At 41.5% G+C, this 24,820-nt stretch overlaps 1 protein-coding gene across 1 annotated transcript in view; it reads right to left on the bottom strand.

The window, feature by feature from the left end:
• The window catches only part of AOAH (acyloxyacyl hydrolase), a 102,226-nt gene that overhangs the window by 66,016 nt on the left and 11,390 nt on the right, over window positions 1–24,820 (bottom strand). The window contains exons 2-5 of the mRNA XM_018562939.1: window positions 7,844–7,922; window positions 7,447–7,448; window positions 3,705–3,771; window positions 1,869–1,968 (exon numbers count right to left, since the gene is read on the bottom strand). Coding sequence (XP_018418441.1) covers window positions 1,869–1,968; window positions 3,705–3,771; window positions 7,447–7,448; window positions 7,844–7,922 — 248 coding nt within the window. The remainder of the gene's footprint in view (window positions 1–1,868; window positions 1,969–3,704; window positions 3,772–7,446; window positions 7,449–7,843; window positions 7,923–24,820) is intronic.

Genomic DNA, 24,820 nt, shown 5'->3' with positions numbered 1-24,820 from the left:
CTTTTTTCTCGTTACGCCCCGTAGACTGAACGAGGGAACTCTCTTGATTCCCCCATAGCTCCCATGTCAGTGCCCGCGGATGACAGAATACCCTAGCTGATTGGCTACAGTGACTGTAAGGCCAATATTTTTCCACCCAGCTCCTTTAACAAATGTGGTTTGCATGGCCACCCATAGATTGGATTTCAGCTGATGCAACAGGAAACGTCCGAAATTCAATCTGTGTATGGTCAGCTTTAGAATTGTAGTGTCAGGAATAAAACCCAGTAATTTAAAGATAGTTTTCATGTTTTATTCTATTTTTGTACCGTGAAAATCCTACCATTATTAAACACTATTTAGGAGGTCGGAATCAATGAGCAAACAAATAATGGTTTTCACATATTTTGCTAAAACGGTGCAGATATTTGGGTGCTGTGTTGGACCTTAATGGAACGTACACATTGTACACTCCACATAAAGTAGAAAACAAAAGTAAACAGTGTCAGCTCCAGCAGTGTGTGATACAAAGCACAATGCCGGAGCCGCCACTACACACTAGCCTGTCCACTAAAATGCAGAGTTTTAGCAGACAGGCTTGTGTGAATTAGATTGTCTTGCTGATTTGAAAGATAAATACAGGTGCTAAGTAGTTAGGGTATTCTTTATCTATGCACTTCTAATGGCCAGTTTTACTTTTTAAATTTGAAGCTATATAGCAAGCAAACGCTTGACAGAATTACACATTCTACAAGGTGTTGAACAATGGAGTCAGAACACTATCACCTCCTTCATTCTTTTTTAATTAGCAGTGCTTTCAAGGGTGCATTCTTTTTGACTCTTTATAATGTCTAGCTCACAATAAGAGAATAAACCATTATATAGTATATGCCAAGGTAGTTGAATCTCTCATTGATATGCAGATGCAAATAAATATAATCGTCTATTAGTAAAAAATTACTTAAAGTGACATTCAACTCAGAAGTTTAACCTTAAAAATGCATTCAAGGGACATAACCATTAACAGAAATGTAGCCTATTTGTGTATTACTTTTTCACACAGAGTGAGCAGAGGGTTAATCTCATCATTGTGCTGCTGCTGCTCCTTTATTGTCCAGGCTAAAGGCTGGGGATGTGTTTTAGGTCAGTGCTGCTACCCGCATTAGAGGTTCGGAGCCTTGCTGTGCTGTACTGAAGAAGTGCAAGGATCACAAAAATGGCAGAAAAGACTGTATTACAATAGTTCCCCTATGTTTTCACCTGTGTATCTAGCTGCTTGCTTTCAGTTCATATTTAAAGTGATGCTAAGCTCAGCAGTTAAGTCTTTAACATGCATTTAAGTACTCTAACTATTAACAAAAACTTAGCTAATTTTTGTATCACTCGACTGAAGATCCTCAAATCATCTCTGAATTGGTGCTGACACTGTACTTTTGTTCTCCATTGTCCCTGCGTGTGTTGTAAAGTAGCCGCCGCTCCAAGCACGCTCCTATGTTGGACTACAATCCGAATACAAATTAGTAAACTAAACATAAGATTGTAATCTATCATGGAAGTAAGCTTGGAGTGGTGGCTACTTTACAACACACACAGAGACCATGGAGAACAAAAGTAGCCACCCTCCAGAAGGAAGGACAGTGCCAGCACCAATTCAGAGATGATTTGAGGATCTACAGCTGAGTGATACACAAATAAGTTACATTTTTGTTAATAGTGAAGGTACTTTTTAAAATGTAACTCCTAAGTTTAATGTCACTTTAACTTATAAACAATATGAACTTGTAAAAACAGAACTTGCATGCTTTACACAGTATAGTTAACAAACCAATAGGGAGCAAATAAGAAAAGTGAATTGTTAGGATTTACATCCACTTGAAGCAATGCCTTACCTCTGGTTCCTTGTACAGGTGACAAAGTGGTTGGTGTGAGTCAATATTACATAATTTCATAGTATGGCAAATTACATCAGCATTCAGTCTGTAATTTAACCTAAAAAGAAGATAAAACAGACAAATGTTTTGCAAAATAATTTGCGCTTTTGATTTTGGGACAGCTGGTTTAAGAATACACACTATGGTTTATAACAGATGGCATTTCCAAGAATGTGCTGCGTTTAAGAAAGCACATGTATACTTAAGTACTGCCACAGTTAACTTTTCCCTTAATAATGCATTTTATAAAACAGAAGAATAACAATGGCAGATAAACTGACTTCTGACTCGTATTATCATGAAACAGGAACATACTAACTTCATCTTAGAGGTCAACAATCTCTAGTAACATTTACTGTAGACTGCACATATCGTGGACTGGTCCTCCACTATGTAACTACAGCTTGGCAAGCATAAGTCATGGGCCCATTTGCCCTTCCAGGACAGGGCTATTTTTTAGGCTTTGCCCATGACCTTCATTTTGTAACTATGGCTTGTCAAGCATATATCATGGGCACATATGCCCTTCCAGGACAAGGTTGTTTTTTAGGCACTGCCCATGCTTCTGTTAAGCTGGAATTGGCAGTGATATGGTAAGTCAGGGTGGACAAATTAATGTGGAATTCAGGAGCTAGTTTGTCAAATCCAAGAGCCAACAGGATTTTTAGGAACCCGCTCTATTGTTAACAGCCAGAAGAAACCTCAAAAGTTAGGTGCCAGCTGTAATTCTTAGGGAGCATTGTCTGCCTGACTCCTGGGATTTGTCCAGTCCTGTGGTAAGTATATATTGCACTGTAAATATTTCATTATTTAAGCTCATTGAGGATTGTGACGCTCACAAAAGGAATCCTGAAATCTTTTATTGTCATAGGTAACACACTGGGGTTGATTTACCAAAGGCACAGAGGCTATTCACTTAGCAAAGTAAGACCTTGTTCACACCAAATGCGTTCCAGGAGCAGAGCAGAGCAGTTACAGACCGGATCAAAACTGCGTCCAATGCATTCCAATGGTATTTTGGGCTCTAGTTCACACCGCAGCGTTCAGTTCCAGAGCATGTAAAAAAACTGCAGCAAGCCCTATTTTACCTGCTCTGGAACGCATGCAAATGCATCAAAAACGCATGCAAACGCCCTGAAACGCACTGAAAGCCCATTTTAAACTAAAAGAAATTTTTTTTTTTTTTACCAAAAACGGCTCTGAATGCATGAAAAATGCGGCAAAAAACGCGGCACAACCCCTTGCACTGCGTGTGCAGAAACTCATGCAGATCTGATCTGCATTTGGTGTGAACAGGGCCTTAATGTTCACTTTGCAAAGTAAACTGAATTCCAGACAGAAAAGCTTTTATTGAAATCTATTCCTTAACAGTCACAAAGGATTTAAATTCAATTTTGTGAGCACAAAATGCCTTTGTAAAACTCAGTTATAACCTTGTAAATGTAGCAGTGACATCAGCACTGTGCTGTACGTAGCCTGTGCAGAGCAGAGCTGTGGGAGGGACTCAGCAGGCTCCACCCTCTACAAGCTGCATGCAGAAAACTAAACAAAGGACAGATTAATAAAGGGCATCGTTTCTAGGGTTTAGAGTGTTATTAGCAAATTCTGCACGTATTTAAGTAGGTGAAGATTAGTCATTGTCAAATTTTGAAACATGGGAGTGACAACCAGACCAGGCTTAGCAGAAGGAGAAAGAAAAAACTGTACCTAGGACAAATGTCTAAATCCCTACAGATAGCATAACAACTGGCTTTAAAGCAACTAGAAATGGATAATAATAAAAAAAACACTTACAGCCTAATTATATCAGGTCCAAAAAGGTCAGTAATTAGTGTGCAGACTCCTCTTAAACCGTCATTTTCTGAAAATACAAGTAAAAGAGCTCATAAAGCAGACTAGGAATGGTAAGTGGAGAATTATTTTGTCTTAAGCAAAGATTTTAGAGACACTAATGGGTATCGCTGAAGGACTTGACAAGATCACATGGGGTCTGGTCTTTCGGTTACAAGCAATGTGACAATAAATGCTCTTTCTTACGCCCATATCCAGATTCAGTAGTTAGCTTTTAGAGATAAGTACACCATCATGGAGAACAATGGAAAAAAATCCAAAAATGCTCAGCCAGGTAAAATCATTTTTAATTTCAGATAGTTTATTCTGACTGCCAGTGCCTGAGGTTGTCAGGAAACCTGGCATGGACTGCAGCTGATTGGCTGCTGTCACTGTTCACCCCACAATTTTCAGCCCGGCTCTTTCAACAAAAGTTGGTTGATAAATTGACTTTTGCTGAACGGTCACACACAGCTCAAATTTTTGCTGAGTCATCAGGACTCAGTAGAGATTTATGCAGTATATGACAAGCATTAGGGGCTCTGTGTTTGACTTGAAGGTTATACTCTTTGGTTAAGGTTTTCACACCAAAGACAAACTTTCCAGACAGGATTATCAGGACTAAAGGGAAAAAAACCTGAAAAATGAAAACTAATGCGGCTGTCACATCTAAGGACTGGTAATCTGCAATTTACTGAATTGTTGGTTTTGGGTTTAGATATGCTATAGGGCTCATACACATATCATTTTGATGCTAAAATTTGTAGCTGCACCAATCTGCCACCATCCCCTCCCTTCTACAATGATGGATGTTTTCCTATTAGAAAAACCACTGGACATGTACTGCTGCAGTTTGATTTAATGCTGATGCACCAGGCTACAGCCCTAAGCAATGGTTTGCCTGAGCATAACTATTGAGCCACTCAACAATACACGTTTCCCAGCCCAGGCGTTGGGGAATGCTTAGTTGATGTTGTTCACCCCATTACGCTGCCTGATTGTACAGGGGTTTAAAGGACATTTCCACCTTTGTAAGTGATTTGTATTTTTTGTGGTAATGTAGAGGTGTGAGGGTGATGCATATGTGTGTGCATTGTCAGGGGTCACAGGACTGTTTTTCATACTTCTTTTAATGGACTCTTTCACAGGCCAGAGTCCTAGAAATTCAAAATTCCCTCCACAGGATCTTCAATCTCACTCCTCCCCCCTCCTCATGAACGAGCACACACTCAGCTCTGAGGAGAGAGCAGAGAGGAGAACTCTTCCCTATGAGTCATCATCACATCTCCTCATAGCTCTGTGTGCGTGTGTGAGGAAGATCTCCTGCACTTGTTATGTCTGTAGACCTTCTCTCTGTCACTGTGTTCTGTGTGTGAGGAAGATCTCCTGCACTTGTTGTGTCTGTAGACCTTCTCTCTGTCACTGTGTTCTGTGTGTGAGGGAGATCTCCTGCACTTGTGTCTGTAGACCTTCTCTCTGTCACTGTGTTCTGTGTGTCTGTGTGTGAGGGAGATCTCCTGCACTTGTTGTGTCTGTAGACCTTCTCTCTGTCACTGTGTTCTGTGTGTGAGGAAGATCTCCTGCACTTGTTATGTCTGTAGACCTTCTCTCTGTCACTGTGTTCTGTGTGTCTGTGTGTGAGGGAGATCTCCTGCACTTGTTGTGTCTGTAGACCTTCTCTCTGTCACTGTGTTCTGTGTGTGAGGAAGATCTCCTGCACTTGTTGTGTCTGTAGACCTTCTCTCTATCACTGTGTATCTGTGTGTGAGGGAGATCTTCTGCACTCGTTGTGTCTGTAGACCTTCTCTCTGTCACTGTGTTATGTGTGTCTGAGTAAGATCTCCTGCACTTGTTGTGTCTGTAGACCTTCTCTCTGTTACTTTTTTCTGTGTGTCTGTGTGTGAGAAAGTACAACAGCAAAAATGTTCCCAGCACACTCACCAGCCGGCATGCAAAAAAAAAAACCTGTCTAACCACTAAGGTTAAAAACAGAGGTTTTTGGATACACGTCTTCTGCAGAATATGTGAAAGCCGCACTGCCTCATCAAGGCCCCGGTGTGTCGTGCGGTCCTAACTCTAACCCATGACAGTCTCCATCTTGGTGCACATATAGCAAAAGATAAATTGGGTGCAGGTTCGCCAGGAGGCAGTCCAACCTCCCTAAAGGCACATAAACACACCAAGGACCCTGCACATCACAACGGCAGCTGAGACCCCCAGTGTGTCACTGCACCAAATCAGACAAGCAAAACAAATGGTAAACGCACTCTGTGTGTGAGGACGATCTCCTGCACTTGTTGTGTCTGTAGACCTTCTCTCTATCACTGTGTGTCTGTGTGTGAGGGAGATCATCTGCACTTGTGTCTGTAGACCTTCTCTCTGTCACTGTGTTATGTGTGTCTGTGTGTGAGGAAGATCTCCTGCACTTGTTGTGTCTGTAGACCTTCTCTCTGTCACCGTGTTATGTGTGTCTGTGTGTGAGGGAGATCATCTGCACTTGTGTCTGTAGACCTTCTCTCTGTCACCGTGTTATGTGTGTCTGTGTGTGAGGAAGATCTCCTGCACTTGTTGTGTCTGTAGACCTTCTCTCTATCACTGTGTGTCTGTGTGTGAGGGAGATCTTCTGCACTTGTGTCTGTAGACCTTCTCTCTGTCACTGAGTTATGTGTGTCTGTGTGTGAGGAAAATCTTCTGCACTTGTTGTGTCTGTAGACCTTCTCTCTGTTACTGTTTTCTGTGTGTGAGAAAGTACAACAGCAAAAATGTTCCCAGCACACTCACCAGCTGGCATGCAAAAAAAAAAACCTGTCTAACCACTAAGGTTAAAAACAGAGGTTTTAGATACACGTCTTCTGCAGAATATGTGAAAGCCGCACTGCCTCGTCAAGGCCCCGCTGTGTCGTGCGGTCCTAACTCTAACCTATGAGAGTCTCCATCTTGGTACACATGTAGCAAAAGATAAATTGGGTGCAGGTTCGCCAGGAGGCAGTCCTACCTCCTTAAAGGCACATAAACACACCAGGGACCCTGCACATCACAACGGCAGCTGAGATGCCCAGTGTGTCACTGCACAAAATCAGACAAGTGCAGTGTTACCAAGGATGTGTGGGGTCACCGGAGATGTGTAGGGTCATTGGGAGTTCTCGGGGGCCCTGGAGATGTGCGTGGTCACCAAGGAGGTGCAGTGTCACCAGAGATATGCGGGGTCACCAAGTATGTGCGGGGTCACCAGGGAGGTTGCTAAAGAAATCCGTTATACAGATAATCCTCGCTTAACGACTTACCTGTTTTGCGACCACTCGCACTTACGACCGCCCTCCGAGCGACCTCCGACCTCGCGCGTCAGCATCAGTGCGACGTGTCGCCGGCGGAAGTGACGTCCTCCGATCTTCACTGCGGGTCCTGGTAAGTATTTTTATTGCCCGATGTACAGTACACTGTTCGGTACTGTACATCTGCAATGCTATACAGTTCTGTACTAATGAAGTACAGTACTGTATAGAGTTCCTCCTCACTTAACGACCAATTCGTTTAACGACCTGGTCGTAGGAACGGAACTCGGTCGTTAAGTGAGGAATACCTGTATTTTGTTCTGATCGATTACTGGAGACAGATTTCTATAGCAATCACAGCAATCCTCCAACTGTAGTCACAGGCAAAAAAATAAAAATCTCCTGGTCACTCTGCACTGCCCAGGGGGAGGTACCACTATGAATATTAATGAATGCACGTGCATAAGAGAAGCAAAGCATTGTGGAAAAAAGAGGTTGTTCCACTCCCTACACTGTAGTTTCCACTGTACAAAGCAGTCTGGCAGCCATTTAAAAAAAAAACATGTGAGGTCTTAGGGGACAACTAAAAAAAAGTAAGTTTTGTGTTTATATCCAGGATCTGCATATGCCGGCATCATCTACACACTGTGAACTGTACATTGCTGGCATATGTGTTTTTTTTTAAATGCCCCCACAAAGGTGGAAATGTCCTTTAAGTTGCCCATAGCTCATTACAACTTCTGGATGCTGTTACATTGGGCAGGATTGTGGCAAAACTGGAACCAGGCACATATTGTAACGAGAGAGAGAGAGGGAGAGGGAGAGGGTCACAGTAACTCCATAGCACTTTTTGCTGTGCTGTTATGAACCTGAGCAAGCTGTTCCACGAGAGACACTATAAGTACACAACCTGGGCAACAGAGACAAAAAGATAAATAATTTAATTATTGAAAAAGACAACTTTTAATATGTACATGTTAGGTTACTTATCCCTATCTTTCTGTCTTATATGTATACAGTGCATTCAGAAAGAATCCAGACCCCCTTCACTTTTTTCAATTTTGTTATGTTGCAGCCTGATACTACAGTTGTTTAAATTCTTTTTTCCCCTCATTAATGTATACTCAATATTCCATTATGACAAAGTGAAAACAGAATTTTAAAAATGTCTGTGAATTTATTAAAAAGAAAAAACTGCAATATCACATTGGCATAAGTATTCAGACACTTTGCAACAACACTTGAAATTGAGCTCAGGTGCCTCCCATTTCTCTTGATCATTGCTGAGATGTTTCTACACCTTGATTGGAGTCCACCTGTGGTAAATTACATTGGTTGGACATGATTTGGAACACACCTCTCTATAGAAGGCCTTAAGGTGCCCATACACCTTACGATTATCGGACGAAACTTTTCCTGCCCCTTCCTGCCCCGATTATCGAAAGGTTCAATCAGCGGTAGTTAAAAAAACACCTGGACGACTTGCGGTAATTGACCGCAATTATTTTCGTTTGCGCATGCGCAGTGTTAATCGTACGACTTTTGACGGACGGAAACGCCACCAACCATGCGAACATCGTACGATCGACCAAAGTTTTCAAACATGCTTGACCGTCAAAAGTCGTATGATTGTACAGTACTATCGGTCGGGCACTCTATTCACACGTTACGATTGTCGTACGAAAAGTCGATCTAATACGATTATCTTACGATAATCGTAAGGTGTATGGGCACCTTTAGGCTTAGCACACACCTTACAACCATCGCAAGACCTTTGTCTTGCGATGGTTGTAAGGCAATAAAAAAAACGTACGATCTGCCTATCTTGGACAGGCAGATCGTACTTGCGATGATCGCAAGCCCGCCCCGCTGAGGGGCGGGCTTCCGATGACCGCAATGCTGAACGGGCAGTGTGCGCTTGCGCACACCGGCTCGTGCGGCTTTTATGTTGCGGCTGGTTTTCGAACATGTTCCTAAGGTAAAAGTCGTGTGACCTTACAGTAGCAGAGGTCGCACGGCTCCCACACACATTACGATTATCGTAAGGTGTGTGGGAACATCAATTCCTGTGTTCATCACCCGCCTGCTGCACCTGCATTGTTTGATAAGCAAACTCCTGCCCTGTATGTTTAAGTGTGAGGTCATCAGAGATGGGACAGACCGGGAGTCTCTCCTGGCCTGTTAATAAAAAATGGTTACAGTGGGCTGTTTAGACCGGAAGTCTGAGACTCCGAGGTCTGTTCACTACAGAAAAGCAGCAGTGTATTTATGAGAAAAATGCCAAAAAGAACTACAGATAAGAAGTCAAAAGCTTGGTGGCCAGTCTTGCAAAAGAAGGAACAGTGGCCAATGGGTTTTTGAACGTCATGTTAAATGGACAGAGGACTTTTTATGAATAAATTAAGTCTTGGTTTCTCACTGCCTGGATTCATGGAAACAAGAAGAAATTCTAAAATGTATAAAGCACTGTTCTACAAATCTATTAAAATGTCTGCCTAGAGTTCAACTTTAATCTAAGCTCAACATAATGCACTGCAGACCGATTTTAGAAGATTTTGACATGTAGTGTGAGTAGGTCTGCTTCTTGAAGTCAGGCTGTGCTGTGCCATGTAGTTTCTTTTGTTCTTTGTGCTATATCATCATCGATGTTGAAACCTTTAAGACAACTTTGAGTTTGATTGTTGGCTGGAAGAAACTTCATAGTACTGATACAGAGTGTGGAATAGAGGGAAATACCTTTTCTACATTACAAACCGGTACGCAGGATAACCTCTTTTTGATGATAGTTTAAATTTAATTTTGTTTTTAATATATTTTCAAATAACATGTCTGTATGACTAACATCAAATAATCAATGAAAACGTGATATTTCAAAATATAAAGCTCAGAGAAGAATTCATAAAAGTAAATATTTTAATACAACATGTGGCTAAACATACTCTATCTTTATAAATGTGTTTATACAAGACTCAGCATTTTATGAATACATTTTTAGCTGCATATGAAAATTAAACAGCATTTAATAACTCCTTCAGAGAAAAAAACATACCGATTAAATGATAGGTCAACAGCCTACTGTTCTCTAATCCCATCCTGTAATGTTATGATTTACCAACCTGCACTATTTTTGCTGAATTTCACATTTCTTGATGTTCTTGAAGTTTCTTCAACTGGATTCAAGCTAAATATTTTTAGAACTGTAGAATCAGAATTAAAGTGACGCTAAACTCAGGAGTTTAAATGTATCTTATTTGTGTATCACTCAGCTGTAGGTCCTCAAATCGACTCTAAATTGGTGCCGACACAGTCCTTCCTCCTGGAGGGTGGCTACTTTTGTTCCCCATGGTCCCTGTGTGTGTTGTAGAGTAGCTGCCAATCCAAGCTCACTCCCGTGAAAAAATAGTGCATGCAGCCAGAGTACTCAGTTCAAGCTGCTTAAATAATTACCATCTGCCTCAAATCCACAATACAAAAGGTATATGTTAGTTTATTACCACAGCATTCTTGGAATCAATTATTTATCGGCTCCAGCAGTGATCCCTGTACAATACATTTAAACTAAGCTATCACTAGGAAAGGAAGACACTGGACGCAATAAAATCATTGTCAGACATTCTAAACTTTCTCAACCCTACATAAATGGGTTTTTGTTTGTCTGTGTCTCCCACGTAGAGATTTCCCATCATTTCCTGTCCTAACAGGAAGTGAGAAGAAGTCTACAAAAAAAGAAACAAGCCAGGAGCAATCAAAACATAAAAAGTGTCAAACCCCTATTTAAAACCAAATAAAATGTTTGATTTGGAGTTGGGCTTTAAAAGCAGCTTATATCAAGAGAAATTCAGGTACTTACACTATATGCATCTTAATAATATAAATAATTTGTGTTCAATAGTCCATAAGTGCATTACATTTTCAAGCTAATATCCAGCTAAAACAAAGAGAAATTCAGTGAAATTCATTTGAACAGGGACAATATAATATATTTATTATATGATGTAAGCTGCTTTTTATGCAGCTTGTCATTCAAGTTATTTAAATACAAGTAAAATTATTTTGCTGTCCTATTTACCTGCAAAAGGCATCATAAATGTAAACTCATTCTATCCAAACATGCTATTCCAGCTTTCAGCTAAGACTGGAGCATTATACTACCTGACAGTTTCGTATGACTCTACAGTCTGTGCTGAGATCCCAGATCTGCAGACATGCCAAAGCAAAAATAAGGGGGTTCCACCACCTATAATGGATTTTTTAAAAATGTTATATAAAGGAGAACACAACAGTATGTAAGACCAGCCAGGAATGACCAAAACATCATAGTAAAAAGGAATAGAGGCAGTTATTTAGGTAAGGAAATGGTATTGCTGGATCCCTGTGACATCGAAAGGCAATATCTACCCTGGCCTACCAAGCCTCACCTAAAAAAAGCCCTTTTGGGCACCCTGATTCTTTAAGACGCAAATGTGTTGTGTTTATTTGGTTTCCCCTAAGCTCTCTGTTATTGTTTGCACCTGCCTGCTGCTGGTTGTCTCCCTAGCTATAAATAGGTGTGTCTCCCTAGCAAATCACAAGGAGGTTCATGGCCTGTGGTGCATGCTGGGGGAGGGCATAAATATTCAGGGCCGACATTGTTAGAGCCCCTGTCCCCCGGACCTCCTTCCTGGGAGAGAGTGTATGTGTGCTGTCTGAACAGGCCTGAAGCCAGGGGGTCAGGTATGGACCCAGTCAGGGTCTGAATCTGCTCCTGGGATTGAGAGCCAGAAATAAATTTTGGCTGCTCGAGGTGCCAGAGAAGCCAGAGTGGGCTTTGACCTCACAGGAAGTCTGGTGTCTCACCACAGGGAATTCTGTGCTATGTCTACTAACCAGCTAAAGTTCTTCAATACACAGTGTTACTGCAATCAGTTTAAAGGCCCTCTGCACTGTGAAGCTGGGGAGTGAGTGGTGCTTCTGGAGTTCTGTATGTCTGTAGCACTTTGCTCTCTCTCCCACTGAGTTGCTTATGGAATAATACCTTTGAAAAATCCTTAAAGTGACTGGCACCCAACTTTACATTTGCATCCCACAAGCGGCTCATCCCTGAGGTGAATTGTTAGCGCACCCTGCCTCTGAAGTCCCTCACATGCTCCTGGAGTTCAGGGGAGTGCTACATGTAATTGCCATGCACGTTACAAATTACATGTAAAGACTTTCTATATTATAGGGAACATTTGGAAATCCTAATTGGCAGAGACCGCCACACCTTGAAGTTGATCAGCCTCAGAAACCCATTAAAGTCTATTGAGGTAGACATAATTTCAGCCTAAAGGGAAGCTTTTTTCCACAGACTGAACTGAATATGAGATAATACTTTTAATAACATAACAGAATATTAATTTAGACATATAGAAGCAAAGGGAGATGTTAAGTACTATTAATTAACCTAATTAATGCAATTAAATTGAGGCTATAAAAAAATTCCAGCCTCCAATGCCAAATTCAAATGCTTCTTTTTTACTCAGCCATCTGTGCACATATTGTTACAAATTATACAAGCAAACTATTTAAAGAGAATGTATAGTTTGTTTTTTTATATAAACAGTTGCGAGAAAATTCTAAGGTTTTAAGTATCAGGACATTATAAAAAATCATCTGGTCCTTAGCAGGTCTTAAAATTAGGTAAATACAACCTCAGATGAACAAAAAACATGACATATTACACCGTGTCATCATTTATTTTACAAACATAAAGCCAAAATGGGGAAGCCAAGTGTGAAATACTAAGTACACCCTTAGTGCTTCCATAGACATTTAGAGGCTAAGTAGCAGGCAGGTGCTGTTAATCAAATGCCCTTGATTAATTGATCTTCAGCAAGTGTGACTACCTCTATAAAAGCTGAATTTTTAGCAGTTTGCTGGCCTGGAGCATTCAGGTGTGTGTTAAAATGATGTCAAGGCGGAAAGACATCAGCATGACATCCCACGCTGTCAAAGGCATTGGCTGCATCAGCCGACAACACTAGCTCTATTAGCTACATTGTTGGGAGCAAGTACATTGGAGAAAACTCTTCTAACTTTAATTAAGGTTGACCTGCCTTGGCATTTCATGTATTGTCACTCCCTAGAAAATTAAGTAGTGCAGGGTCCATAATAATATTGAAATCCACAATCAATAGTGTCGCATAGCAATGGGCCGAATACACCTGAGTTCAGTTCGAGTTCGAACTTTAAAACATGGAAAAAGTTTGAACTCGAACTTTGAACTCAATGAAAGTCTATGTGACCAGAACTCAGAAAATTAAGTTATTGGCCATATAAAGTGTATGGGGATCCTGGTACTGCCCTGGGGGACATGTATCAATGCAAAAGACACTTTTGAAAAATTAAATTTTTAAAGGAGCAGTGATTTTAACATTGCTTAAAGTGAAAAAATAAAAATGACAAATTCCTTTAAATATCGTGCCTGGGGGGTCCCCTTAAACTGCCTGTAAAGTGGTGCATCTGTACGATGTATAGAACCTGCTGCAGCAAAAAGAGACATTTATAAAGAAAACAAAAGGCATTTATAAAGGGAAAAAAAAAAAGTGCGGTTCTCCCTCCCAAACAATACGAGACCCTTTAGGCCTTCCCACGAAGTTGGTTTGTGTATGCTATGTGTCTTAGCAGTATATGACAACTTGCAGGGTGGTATTCCCCTGTTGCTCAAGTGGATCTTGTAATTTCAGGTTGTTCAGCAGAATTTAACATTAAATTTGACTTATCCATTGTGAGTTCCACCTCTTGTTCTTCGGCTTCACGTTGCTCAGCTTCCTTTGCTGGTTTACTGGGCAGATTCACTTCACATCTCCCCGGGATCATTGTTTCTGACAAATGTTGCAACTTATTGTCACTTTTTCAGTCTTTCGGTGGAGGATTCTATATCCCTTACTTTGTTCAGTATAGCCCACCAGAATACCTTCAATTGTTCTCTAATTTGGATCGCTTCTCATTTGGAATATAGCCATAGGCTATACATCCAAACACTCTGATGTGCCCTAGGCTAAGCTTTGATCCATGCCACATTTCAAATGGGGTGCTTTTAATGGCTTTTAAAGGTAGTCTGTTCTGTAGGTATGTTGCAGTCATGACTGCTTCTGACAGCATGCACCTGGCCATTTCTTCAAGAGTGCAATTTTTCTGTTCTGCTATACCATTTTGTTCAGGAGTGTATGGTGGTCTGGTGTGCTATACCTTGTTTCTTCAGGTATGATTGCACGTCCTTACTGATGTATTTTCTTCCTTTGTCAGTGCGTATATTTCCTGGTTTCCATTGGAATTTGTTGCTGTATATGGATAGTCAAAGTTTTTCGGATGTTTCATTCTTGTGCTTCATCAGATAAGTTTTGGTGTACCTGGACTCAATAAAGTGTACCGAGTTGTTGCTTTCCATCCTTTCAGGTTATGCTCTAATACTCTAAATACTCTCTAAATCAATAATTCTATTAGAATTTACTGCTGTCACGTAAGTGGTGGTGAAAAGATTACTTTGCACTGGTGTCAGTGCATCTTCTAGCTCACCGACTGTGCCTTTAATAGCCATGGTCCCTTCTCTAATTTTTTTGGAAGTCATTGCTCAATAGAGCTATATCCTCTTTTATAATATGTAGCTGTACCTTTAAAAGAGAGAGGGATATTTTTCCCTTGTTCACTGCTATTAGTACATCAGCCAAAGCAGGTTCTGTGTACCCTTATTCTGTTTCTGATGGACGCCGGCCTGCATGGAGTTTGTGTTGGGGCCCAGGGTCCGGGTGAGGCCATCCAGGAGCTCCCATTCATGTGCTGCCTGAGTGATTGATGGTGACTACATTAGGTGTCTGGTGTCGCAGGTCACCATCCTTTTTGACTTACTCTTCCTTTATCGCTGGCACCTGGGAGAAAAGTTTGGTGGCTGACACCTTCTGTCTGTCCCAGCACATTCACGCATGGATGGAGTCTTCTCCATCTTGGGCTTTGTGGTCAGATACTGTCAATTTCTTCTTGTTCTTCTTGGTCACGTTGGGTGAAAAGCCAGCAGGTGTGGAGATTGGGAGGGTATTTGAGGTGCTGTGTCAGAAGCTGTTTGACGTGGAGTAAAGTCCCAGATTGGTGCACGGAATGCTATGGCGGGAGCTCTGCAAAACTGCTGACATTGAAGTTCAGGCCACGCCCCATTTATTCAGTTTGCTGATCCATAGACTTATTCCCAATGTTACAGCTCATTTTATCATTTAAATTATATACATAATTAATACTATAACTAAAAAAGATTCCCAATTTGTAATGTTTCAAGTTTGACTGTCCTATATCTTTGACTGTGTTGGAAATGTGCTGGGAACATCTGAAATTGGTGAATCTGCATAAAGGTTGAGCTAGTAAGACAATATCTTGTTATGGAAACCAATCACTTTGAACTTGTTAATTCTACAGTGCACCAGCTGAAAATGAAATAAGGATTTTGACTGGTTACTATGGAAAACAAGAAATGTTTTTGTTAGCTCACATATTATTCTTAAGCCTCTAAATGGCATAAGATAATGGGTATCTTGTGATTGCAATCAACATAATCACTAATTTATGAGGTCTTCTGACTCGCTGCCACAGTTTCAGTGTTCCTCTAACAGCAGTAGTCGTGCACTAATTGATTGTGCTTGCTTGAAGTTGCTCATAAAAACTCAGCTATTTAAAAAATGCATTGAACCCCTTAGGCAAGATTACACATGGACACAATAGAAAGGGTTACATTTACAAAGGTCAAATGACTCTTATAGGATGACTAGCTGAAACAAACTCACATTGTAGGAAATGGAATATACAATGCGTCTTGCAATAGCTAAGAGGCTGTTGTTGCATTCCTAATACGTACATAAATTATTGTATCTATCAACACACCAATTAAAACCATATACAATATTATTACATTTTTAGGAAAATAATGTAATATTTTCATACTCAGAAGGAAAAATAAAATGTAATGTTCTAACTGAAGGAACAAATAACTAAAAAGTATGGAAGTTACGGTTAGTTATGGTTAGTATTAAATGACACATGAATGCAGCAAAGAAAATAAAAAAATAATGGGGGGATAAAAAATATATAATTTTTAACACAGGGGTGCAAATGCCAAAAGGAACCTATATCAGGCACATATTGAACACAAGATAGGTCTATAGAGTGCTTTGGCCCAAAAGACTATTGGGAGCACCAACCAGAGCATCCAGTCAGCTACTACTAATACTGAACGCATTTAAGAGTACAGCATAGGGCGCAAGGGCAGAGAAGATTATTCCAGCTACGCATGATTCTCTGACCAAGGGCTTACCTAACCACAGCCATTAATTAAAAAATGCTTAGTGCACTAGAAAAACTGCACCAGCCGAACCACGTTCACACCAATGTATTGTCCAGATGACCTATAGGTAGTGCAACCACAGCAGGCAGATGAGCTACTGATTTAGAGTTAGAATAACAAACTAAATAACTTTTTAAAACCATTAGTATCGACAGCTTGTAAGCAACAAATCCATAAGATTTCCTGTCAGAGAGCCACTGAGATTCTGACCAGGTGGGAGTGGGGGAGGGTAAAGCTTTGGCTTGTTTCCACCAGCCCACGTGTCTACTGCAATGTATCGTGCCTGGAACCCAAGGGATGACATATATAAAGTCTCCTTGCTTTCTGGGGAGGGAGGGGGTGTGGCCAGTGCGGTGGGATAGCAAAAACTAGTGCATGCAGTGCGGTGGGATGGCAAAAAATCCCACCGCACTGGAACTATCCACTGCATGCATTATTTTTTACGATCCCACCACACTGGAACGCAGGGCATTTTATTACCATGCCTTCCTGTGGGGCCAATCGTACTGCAGGTCATTGACTGCCACACCCCCCGAAACGCAAGCAGAGTTTATATATGCGATCCCTTGCATTCTGGCCTCGGGACATTGCGGTAGACATGCGGGCTGGTGGAAACAAGCCCTGAAAGAAAATAGTTCAAAAACTGTATTCACAAAACAGAGAAATCTCCAAGGCTCCAAAGTAATTTGTTTTCCTACCTAAGTGTCACTGATGTTCTCTAACAGAGAATAATAAATATACAGTAAATACTGATGTGGGTAAATTGACTTTTATCAGGATTAAGAAAGCATACACCCATCTATAAATGTCTACATGTCATAAAATGGGAAGGAGGATTGCACGCAGGAAAAGCTTGTGGTAGCAATGTGGAAAGGGGTGGTGAGTCTGTATGAACTCTTGGTATACTAAGGTGACTATGCTAGGGATAATAGGACTCACTGGAGGTAATAGTTTAACTGGAGAAAATAAGAGAATGAATTGCCAGATCAGGTTTACATCAGCAAGGGCTGATGTAACATTAAAACCATTAGCCAACTGAGATGTGTGGAGGAATAATTTGTTTTCAGATTAGGAAAAAAATAATTAGTGACACTAAAGTCAAATAAATTGGAGAGGAAGGCTGGTTATGATTAGTAAGCGCTCTATGAATGCAATCAATGGCTTTCAATTTAGAGATAACAGTATAAAATCTTCTAAAATCAAAGATGCCAAGAACAGTTTGTGAGTCAATCATGCAAGTAGGATTGTATAGATTGGATCAATTGATCAAATTTCAGTAAACAATGGGCATTCATGACAGGGCAACCAGAAGATAAGTTGCATCCATGAGAATTTTAGGAAGTGTTCATCTTATACAACACATGAAAACATATGTGGGTAGTTAAGAAAAACTCAGATTTCTGATATACAGTATGCACAGTATATGCATAGCAATGATAAATTATACTATTTCTAAACACATCAGTTGCAACACAGTAATGACCAAATTTTCTATGATCTAAAGCCGTGGTTTTCAACTGGTTCAGTGGGTCGCCGTATTCCTTCCACTGCACTAGGGGAAAGGGTACTCAGCCTCCCACATAGCGCAGCGCTGTCAGTTCTCGTGCTGAGTAGGCATTCGAAACATGCTGCCTGGCGTCGAGTGTCAGCTTGAGGTGGGGTGGGCAGGGCTTATGGCCGCGAGGGAGCTCCATCCATACATGCATTGCCTACAGCGCCTTCACATGACCAGAGTGACGCCACATTCTGGCTCCCAGCACCTCTACAGGGAGTGCAAGGGAGCTGTACAAGCAATGCACATATTGATGGAGCTCTGTCACAGCACAGCAGCCCAACACCTAAACTTTTTTTGGAGTGTGTATGTGTGTGAGAATGTCTGTGAGTAAGTGTGTGTGAGATTGTGTCTGTGGTTTTGTGTGTCTGACGGTGTTTTAATCGGAAACTACCACACAATTGTGTTGCTATTCGTTTGAAAGGCACCCCAAACACACCTCCTGCCCACAGTTTGATTGGAACATGCGGTACTGCAATGCCATGCGTTCCCGTGCGGTGCAACTTGGGTCTGACTTAATGACCAAGGACAAATGTGGGTCCTGAGGTTATACAGGTTGAAACCCTCTTATCTAAATGCTATTTTATGAAAGGACATTTAAGGTAACTACATTTTCAAAGCAGTACTTTTTCTTCACATACTCTCTAATGCTACAGCATGACCTCATTCATTCATAAAACTTACATTTTTCTGAACACATATCCCCAACCTGCAGTTAAAAGATTCTGAACCTTTTTGCACAGGGACTAATATATTCAACAAGCAGCTTGCTATTTAGGACAGAAAATAACTTTCCCTCTTTATGACTAAGAATTAATTCTATTTTACCTTTCAGTAAAGCATTACTTTTTTTTTTTACTGTACTGCCTCCTGCACTTATATTGCCAGTGCAGTTTCATTTTAGTTTATTTTCAGTATATTGTCATTAGGTTAATTGTTTATTCTTATTCAGGATGTCCCGATGCCACTTAGAGTACAAGTACTTTCCCTCAGGTACTTGCCAATACCAATTACCGATACTTTTTCTTAGAGGGACATGTGGCATTTTTGCTAACACAACACAGACTAATGATTTTAGGGCAGTTTCTCGCCAGAGCCAAATACAGATGTCCCCCTGAGCACAATACGGATGTCCCCTGGGCACAATACGGATGTCCCCTGGGCACAATACGGATGTCCCCTGGGCACAATACGGATGTCCCCTGAGCACAATACGGATGTTCCCCAGAGCACAATACGGATGTCCCCCAGAGCACAATACAGATGTCCCCCAGAGCACAATACAGATGTCCCCCAGAGCACAATACAGATGTCCCCCAGAGCACAATACAGATGTCCCCCAGAGCACAATACAGATGTCCCCCAGAGCACAATACAGATGTCCCCCAGAGCACAATACAGATGTCCCCCAGAGCACAATACAGATGTCCCCCAGAGCACAATACAGATGTCCCTTCAGATCACAATACAAATGTCCCCCAGAGCACAATACAAATGTCCCCCAGAGCACAATACAGATGTCCCCCAGAGCACAATACAGATGTCCCCCAGAGCACAATACAGATGTCCCCCAGAGCACAATACAGATGTCCCCCAGAGCACAATACAGATTTCCCCCAGAGCACAATACAGATGTCCCCCAAAGCACAATACAGATGTCCCCCAGAGCACAATACAGATGTTCCCCCAGAGCACAATACAGATGTTCCCCAGAGCACAATACAGATGTCCCCCCAGAGCACAATACAGATGTCCCCCCAGAGCACAATACAGATGTCCCCCAAAGCACAATACAGATGTCCCCCAGAGCACAATACAGATGTCCCCCAGAGCACAATACAGATGTCCCCCAGAGCACAATACAGATGTGATGGGGTGGCAGGGAGGGTGTGTGTCGGGTGTTGGTGTTAGGGTTGATGGGGTGGCAAGGAGAGGGTGGTAGTCATTAGTGTGCTGCAGATACAATAATACAGGGCAGACAGGGGTAGTCCAGGCTGCTGTGGGTGTAATATGAAGGGAGGACATGTAAGAGAGGGCTGCACACACTATCAGGGTCATTACCCTGTAACATGGCTCGGTGCAGAGTTGTCAGTCCATCCACTCGGCATCACTCCTAACAAGGCCACACTGTCTCCTCACTGTACGGCCGTGCTGCCCCACTGTCTGCACTGGCATGGCCGCGCTGCCCCGCTCTTCTCCTATCTGGCCCTGGATTAGGAGCTGGACTGTGCAGGAGACTGCCAGCGGCTGCGGACCAGTTGGTAACTGGTGGTGGTTGGGAACCCTTGCTGTGAGGTGTGGGGCTGTCCATGGCTGTGCCTGCGTCGGGAAGGAGGAGGAGGAGCTATAGAACCGGACAGACACTGCCATGGACTGCTACTTGAAGGTCCCCAGCAGGCTGCCGAGGTCCCCACAAGCGCGGGAACTGGAACAGCCACTGCTGTTTAAACATTTGAAGGGCCTTTTCACGAATACAAGTACTCTTGAAAATGCCCGATATTGGCCCCGATACCGATACTAGTTTCAGTATCGGGACATCCCTAATTGTTTTGCTGCTATCCTGTGGTCAGCTTACTCCCCTGCCATTGCATCATGTGGCATATGAAGGATTGCTGGCGATGGTGAAAGGGAATATGGAGCAGATGCTCGACATTTCACTAAGAAAGGACTTTTATGTGAACAATGTGAACAGATTAGAAAGTCATCGAGCAAAAGACACAATGTATGCTTTCTAAAGACTCCATAACATTGCATCTAACAGTGCTGGTGATCATAATGGTGGTCTCAGAATTTAAAGACTTAAACTTTAAATTATTAAACCACATGTTCAGAGAAGTTTGGGTTTGTGCTGGAACTTATTAAAGGACTGCTTTCAAGAAACCTCTGCAGACAAACCATGTACCAAATGGGGAGTTCTATCTGTTCTGAACAGCCTATATGATCCACTGAGATTCATAGCTCCCATCACTGTACAAGGTAAATCCTTACTAAGACAGCTATTAGACACTACTAAAGATTGGGTCTCTCCTTTAACCGCTGACAAAGAATCAAAATGTGAGTCCTAGAAACAATCCCTTCATACATTTGATGGGATTGACATACCACATTGCTACACATCAGTTTCCCTTCCTACAAGTCAGAGAAAAGAGATTCATATTTTCTCATGCATGCATCCAATGAGGCCATAGTAGCTGTTGCCTACCTCAAGGTAATAGACTCTTGCATTTAAACCCATGTTGGGTTTCTGTTTGGCAAAGCTATCCTAGAACTTAAGCCTGTGCATACAATTCCTAGGCTTGAACTTTGTGGGACTGTGCTAGCTGTGTCAGCAAAGAAGTAGAAAGGTTTAGGAAATACTAGTTAAATAGTATTTACATAGTATTTGAGGTTGAAAAAAGACACGGGTCCATCAAGTCCAACCTATAGCGTGTATGCATGTGAATCTACATGTGTATGAGTGTGGATGAGTCCATGTGTCATCTTCTTCTTAAGTGTACTTGTACACCTGTATGTTGCGGGCTCTGAGGAAATTGTCCTAGGCTTAACAATGGTATTATGTTCCATTGGACATTAATCCTGCATATCATGCCACCAGGCCAGTATCCACAAGTGTTTTTGGTAATTTATCCCTGTTACTAGGTCCTTAATTCTTGTTGGCTCATGCAGAGGAAATGACTGCAGATGTCTTCAGTATTCTACACCCTGTCAACGAACCAAAAATTTGTCCTGAAGTCAACCCAAATTTACAAGTTGGGGACTTCATTCTGCTGACTGAACAAGCTGAAAGAATTGACTGGCCCATGGGACTCATCATAAAGAGCATTCCTAGTGGTGACAGCGAAGTATGCAATGTAGAAGTAAGGGTTACAAGACTGGGTACTGTAAAGACTTTCATTAGACCCATCACTAAACTTGTATTTCTCTTGCCCTATGGGGACACCCCAAGAGAAGAATGTGAAAGTTTGTTGCAATATATGCCTGTTTTCTTTTTTGTCTTTCAGATTTCCAAGATATCTACAGCAAATTGTACAGTTTATTTGCTTTCACATAACTATCATTACGTTATTAATAATGAAATAGCATCTGACAATACAGACAGGGAGTTTGCTGCAGTAACTTACAGTATATTGGTAATGCAAGCACCTAGACTACACATACCAACATCTGCATCTTATTGTGTATCTAAACCTTCTGAATGCAATAAAGATATTTGTGGATTAAAAGTATTTGGTGATTTCAGTCATCTAATGAAGATTGTCTGCAGTGATTGTCTCTGCGCCATTCAGCCAGGCAGAGAGGTCACAGGAAGGCATCAGATGCTATTACAACTACTGGAATCAGAATATAAGAAATATATCTATTTTTTAATGTTTCCCTTTGTTATGGCAAGAATAAGCAACTGATTATAATCCTCAGCTATTTATTAAATCCTGTGGAAAAGGACAAAACACATTCTTATTTTTATTTTAACACGATGACCTTTACAAATCTGGTACGCTTTTAGTAGAACATTTCTAAACATCGAAGCAGCCTTTCAATCTATAAATGTTTTTTTTTTGTAAAATCTCAGATGCCGCATGTGTGCTACTTAATCCAGCACTCAAGATGTGATTTCAAACTGAAAACAATCAAAGGGGTTTTTAAGGTTTAAAAAATAAGTGTTAAACATTAAAGTAAAATGCCAGGCATACACCATTATACACCATTGAAATATGTTTACTGCTTGACATTCTGTGCAGCAAACCTTGTGATTTACATTAATTTTCCACACTGCACAGCCAGACACGTGTAGTTCCTAATTAAGCAATCCATCTTCCTTGTTCAGAAATGCAACTTTCTATGCCTCCTCTTTGCCTTCAGCCTCCTTACTGGACAGTGAATTAGCATCAACTACTTTTGTCTTATACATCTGTCATCTAGGAAGCAGCATGGTTTAACCAGCATGTAGCACAGTTATCTTCATTACTAGCAGAGTTGAGTGCACGACAAGAATGGCTGGAAAAAAATTACCAATCCTTTTGCAGGTAAAGCACTTAATAAAGTGACACTAATCTCAGGGGTTAAATCTTAAAAATGCACTGAAGTACTGTAACTATTAACAAAAATGTAACTTATTTGTGTATCACTTGGCTGTAGGTCCTCAAATCATCTTTGAATTGGTGCAGACACTGTCCTTCCTTCTGGAGAGTGGCTACTTTTGTTCCCCATGGTCCTTGTGTGTGTTGTAAAGTAGCCACCGCTCCAAGCTCACTCCCGGGATGGACTACAATCTCAATAAAAATTAGCTAACTAAACATGAGATTATAGTCCATCATGGAAGTAAGCTTGGCGCAGTGGCTACTTTACAACACACACAGGGACCATGGGGAACATAAGTAGCCACCCTCCAGAAGGAAGGACCGTGTCAGCACCAATTCAGAGATGATTTGGAGATCTACAGCCGAGCGATACACAAATAAGATACATTTTTGTTAATAGTTAAGGTACTTCAGAGCATTTTTTAAGATTTAACTTTCAAAGTATTTTATTAATTTTCCAAAGTACAATAAAACAATAAAATAGCACATGATGCACAATCAGTATAGCATACAATTGCATTACAGTTTCTTCCACTTTAGCATAATCAAGTAGTAGGAGGGGATCACTAGAGGCCATACACACAATATATAATAGTTCTGTACAACAGAACATATCTATTCACCTATTCTTGCCAGTTTATCCCCCATCACCAAAATCAAAAATCAGAACAGTCTGAGAGGAATATCTGGCCTAGGGATCCGCCTATGTCTGAAGCAAACATTTGTTATTATCTCCTCCATATCTATATCAATAGAAGACTTTCTGTCCAACATCTATGTACTAAACGGCTCACATGTGCGAGCATAAAGGAAAAAAAAACAGACAAAAAGAGGAAAAGGAAATAGATACTAGAGGAAGCAGAACAGCTTAAGAGTCCAAAAAGAGTAGCTCCATCCACGACCAAATAGCCCAACATCTACCTAAACCTTAAACATAGTCCCCAGAGAAAAATTCCAGAAAAGTTGTACAATGAAAATTACCCGGTTTCCAGCACCCCTGTATATAACAACCAGGGGGCCAGGTCAATTCAAAGCTTTTTTTATTATCTTGGAGGATGCTGTGAAGTTTCTCATGGACCATAATCCACGACATTTTTTGTTTGACCCAGTGGAATGGAATTGTTGGTGTTTTCCAAGCCCTAGCTATGGTTATTTTGGCTGCCATTTTCTATGATTTAACTTTAGAGTTTAGTGTCACTTTAATGTACAGCATATGTAGCTAAACTGCATATTTAGCTGTGTGCTTAGAGTTCCACTTTACCTCTGATGTACTATTGACTAAAACATTAGATGCTTTCTAAGGCCTCGTTCATACTAGATGCAGTGCGTTCCGGCCCGATTCTAGCCAGAACGCACTGCCTCGCATTGCAGTGGGCTCACTTTTTTGTTGAGGCAGGAGGGGGCGTGGCGGTCCATTGAAGTGAATGACACCGTAGACACGCCCTCCGGCCGCAATGCGATCAGCCGCATGGGATCGCATGGCACATTATGCCTGCGGTCCGGTCCTGTCCGATCAAAATAGTGCTTGCAGCATTTTGATCGGACCGGACAGGACCGTAGGCACGCTTTGCGACCAGAGGGCGTGGCTACGGTGCCATTCACGTCAATAGACCTCCACGCCCCCTCCTGCCCCACAATAAAGTGAGCTGGCCACAATGCGAGACAGTGCGTTCTGGCCAGAATCGGGCCGGAACGCACTGCATCTAGTGTAAACGAGGCCTAAGTCTTAGCTGATAGATAAAGATATAGTGCCAGGGCACAAACAAAGAAAGAATAAAACATGATTGCGGAATTCCCAATATTATGCCGTGCATAGGCAGGTTGCAGGATAA

Source organism: Nanorana parkeri, unplaced genomic scaffold, assembly GCF_000935625.1.
Source record: "Nanorana parkeri isolate BGI_ZX_2015 unplaced genomic scaffold, ASM93562v1 scaffold616, whole genome shotgun sequence".
NCBI lineage: Eukaryota > Metazoa > Chordata > Amphibia > Anura > Dicroglossidae > Nanorana > Nanorana parkeri.
The sequence above is the reverse complement of the archived record's forward strand: the minus strand, read 5'-3'. Positions and strand labels throughout refer to the sequence as shown.